At 38.2% G+C, this 3,570-nt stretch overlaps 1 protein-coding gene across 1 annotated transcript; it reads left to right on the forward strand.

Moving 5' to 3' along the window:
- Positions 1–6: 6 nt before the first annotated feature.
- LOC111407486 (dnaJ homolog subfamily C member 2) lies at positions 7–1,246 on the forward strand. The gene has a single exon (XM_023036987.1). It carries the CDS (start codon positions 25–27, stop codon positions 994–996), a length of 972 nt encoding a protein of 323 aa, XP_022892755.1. The 5' UTR covers positions 7–24; the 3' UTR covers positions 997–1,246.
- The last annotated feature ends 2,324 nt before the right edge of the window (positions 1,247–3,570 follow it).

A 3,570-nucleotide genomic window follows, 5' to 3' on the forward strand; every position in this document is an offset into this window, starting at 1 on the left:
GTCCGTGAGTCTCGAGTTTTGACCATGGAGTTCCTCGATGAATATGACAGTAGACCCAGATTCCAATTCCAATCTAAACCATTACCCGAATCCTCCAACGCCACCGATCCTGACACAAATCATCCTTCTATTCGCAGGACTACCCTTCTCATCTCCCTATTTCTTTCCATTTCCATTTTCAGTCTTGCATTCCTTTGCTTCAATTTTGAACCCGTCAAATCCATCCTTCTGTGGGTTTCTGTTTCCCTTCTTCTGGGCCCCTTTGCCCCTTCCTCCCTCACTGCGGGCAATATCCGCGTTGGCCTTGGTCCCGTTCTTAAAGATTTGCCTGAAATTCCCGACGAAACTGTTGAGAAAATCAATAGGAAATCGACGAAATCACAAAAGAGATCGCCAGAAGATGCTGTAAAACTTGATGGGTCTTTGGGGAAATCCATAATTGTTGCTGATTCTTCTTTGAATTTGGAGAAAAATGAGGGGATTGATAGTGGGTCTACTACGAATTTTGAGAAAATCGAGGAAGGGAAGTGGAGTGTGGCGGATGAGGAGTTGCTGAAGAAGTTAATGGTGAAGCATCCGGTGGGGAAGCCGGGGCGATGGGAGGCGATAGCTGAGGGTTTGAAGGGGAAACATAAAGTGGATAGTGTGATAAAGAAGTCTAAAGAAATGGCTGAGAGGAAAGTGAGCGATGAGGATTCTTACAAGAAGTTTTTGATGGATCGGAAGCCAATGGATAAGCGAGGTTCTGATGAGCAAAGTGTTGGAATTGGAGCAACAAACAATAACGAGGGAGGGAGAGGAGAAAGTGAGTGGACTGATGGAGATGATTTAGCATTGCTTAATGCTTTGAAAGCGTTTCCGAAGGATGTGGCAATGAGATGGGAGAAGATTGCTGCTGCTGTACCGGGGAAGACCAAAGCTTCATGTATGAAGAGGGTGTCGGACTTGAAGAGGGATTTCCGAAGCTCTAAGGCTTCCTCTGTTGAGGCCTCTTAGATTGAGGAGGTGAATTTGTGTTACATTTATACATTTCTATGTTGAAAATCAATAGACAATAAATATTGTTTTAATGCGAGAAGGAGTACTGAGATCTGTTTGTTTGAGTTGATCAGATTAGATGAGATTATATACAATATCAAATTCAAGACCATATATAAGTTAAATGAGTAATTTCATGAATGACTTGACCATTCACGATTTAAGATTGTATTCGTTTCTTAGGGATTGGAACTTATCTTGTTTCGCTAACATGTCATTTTTTCTCCTTATGAGGTACTCATTATGATTCAGCTGTGTCTATTGTGCTGGTCATTCAGAATAGTAAATAGCAAATATCAAGCTAGTGAGAGACAATCAGGGAGAATGATATTGAAAGTCTATAGCTAGTTGTTCATTACTTGTACGAAAATATGGAATAGAAACGGATGCTTTTGAAACCTTAACACCTGCAAATGTTATGAATCCCCTTTGCCCCCTGTCTATTTGATAAGCACGTCTTCTCTGGTATTCACAACTTCCAAATGTGAGCTACCCTGTGGGGATAAACAGGGGTTTATTTGCAGGTGCATATAGTTGTTGATATCGATATTGTTCAGGTTTAGATTAAGAAGGTGAAAAGCATTACACCTTAACTAGTTTATTAGATGCAAAAGAAATTGAAGTTTGAGGAGCCAGTTATGATGTATGCAGCAGGCAATATCTGGCATCAAGCAATTCTATTCCCTATAACTGTATTTATATATGATTTAACAAGAAATGTTAATTAAGATCTAGAAGAGTTGTGCTTATGAAATGATATTGGAATTATATTTTGTAATTTGGTGGGTAACTCCGATGTAGAAAAGGAACTATATAAATAGATGTCTGTCCTATAGACTCATCTCTAATAAGTTATCTCAATAGTTGAAAATAACTAGGAAACTCATGATTTAACGTTGCAGTCTTCTTGGGTACTGAATATATGGCCTAAATAGTGAGAATGACCAGCTCCAAACCTTTTTGAATGGATAGAGAGTATTAAGGGAATGTTTTGCCGGGGAATTGTGTCCTCAGAATTGGCAGAAGGAGACATACAATTAGGAATTAGGATAAAGCTGCATGAGTTTGGATAAGATATAAACTTGGTTGCCAGAGAGAGGGTTTTTACCAATCACTTGTCAAAAGGGGAAAAAATTGGCATTAAAAATCGATCTCTGCAACAGAAGGCTTGCCTCTGTCTGAAGGGGGGAAAGTAAAAATAGTGAAGCCTTCCATTTCGTTACACCGTTGCATATTGATATTTTCTATCCTTCCTCTTTTCCTTTTTCATTCCCATTTGTTTGGTTCTCTTTTCAGCAGACAGGAAGGTAGTTGAGCGCACTAGATAAGGGAATGATGAACAACATTTTTTAACAGATCCAGAATAACCCGGATAAATTTTAGATATTTACAAAAAATAAAAAATTCCTGGTGAATGTGATAAAAGAAGAAAGGTAGAGATATACTAATTAGCATAATCTAAATATCATCGAAAGCTTGGTAGCACTGCCTGATGTAAAGAGTATGTAGAAAATCAATCCAACGAATGACATTAGTACAGTTCTGCAAGTTGTACCCGGAATTCGGACTGTGATTTAAATTATATTATTGTCCAACTTCCGAGTAAAGTTGTGCAGATGGATTGCTGAGTAGTATTTAGAATGGATTTGCTTTCATGTTGGCTAGAAGACTAATAAAAAGCATTCTGGGTGTCTGTTTTGGGTCTTGATTTCTGTTGTTTCTTGCCATTTGTTGGATTGTTTATTTTCACTTATTCAGCTACAGCTTCATTCATTGTTTTAAGAAGGTATTTGAGGCTTACCCCTTGAGTCCCGAGGCTTTCAATAAACACCTCAAAGCCTTGAGTGGTGTCACGCCTTATACCTCAAGGCTAAGTCTCTGCGCAGCTGCAAGTAGACGATGGTAATAAAGAATGAGGGGAACTGATGGCAAAAGAATGATTGTATTATGATTATCTTATTATTAGAGACGATAAGAGAGACTTGTAGGCTGAATTATTTGTACAAGCATGTCACATATTTTACTTTCATTAGTTAAGCTGCTCGTGATCAGGGGCGGAGCCAGGATTTACGTCCAGTGCGGGCATCATTTTTCGACGCCGAACTCCGAGGTTTTGGTTATAGATTTAATGATGATAAAAAAATAAAACAATATTACAACAACACCAAAAACGACATAATTTATATATTAAATTTGTTCCTTGTGAGTTTTCATATTTTGATATCGTCGTGCAATAACTTCATTATCGAGCTTCAAAAATATATCTCTCTCTACATAAACAATAGTGCTATCATTCATCCACTGATCACCCATCCGATTGCGCAATCTATTCTTTACGATGCTCATTGCAAAAAAAACTCTCTCCACAGTAACGGTAGCAACCGGTAAAATCAATGCTAAAGTCAAAAGTCTGTAAATCAATGGATATACATTATCTTTCTTTGTCAAAACTAACTTCTTCGCAAGATCACCAAGGTCATTCAACCCTTCAAACTCTTTGTTAGAGCGCATGTCAAAAATATAAGTCTCAAG

This window comes from Olea europaea, chromosome 13 (assembly GCF_002742605.1).
Source record: "Olea europaea var. sylvestris chromosome 13, O_europaea_v1, whole genome shotgun sequence".
Classification (NCBI taxonomy): domain Eukaryota; kingdom Viridiplantae; phylum Streptophyta; class Magnoliopsida; order Lamiales; family Oleaceae; genus Olea; species Olea europaea.

Excerpts from the sequence above, each read along its gene's own strand:
- LOC111407486 (XM_023036987.1), top strand. The coding sequence starts at position 25 with ATGGAGTTCCTCGATGAATATGACAGTAGACCCAGATTCCAATTCCAA.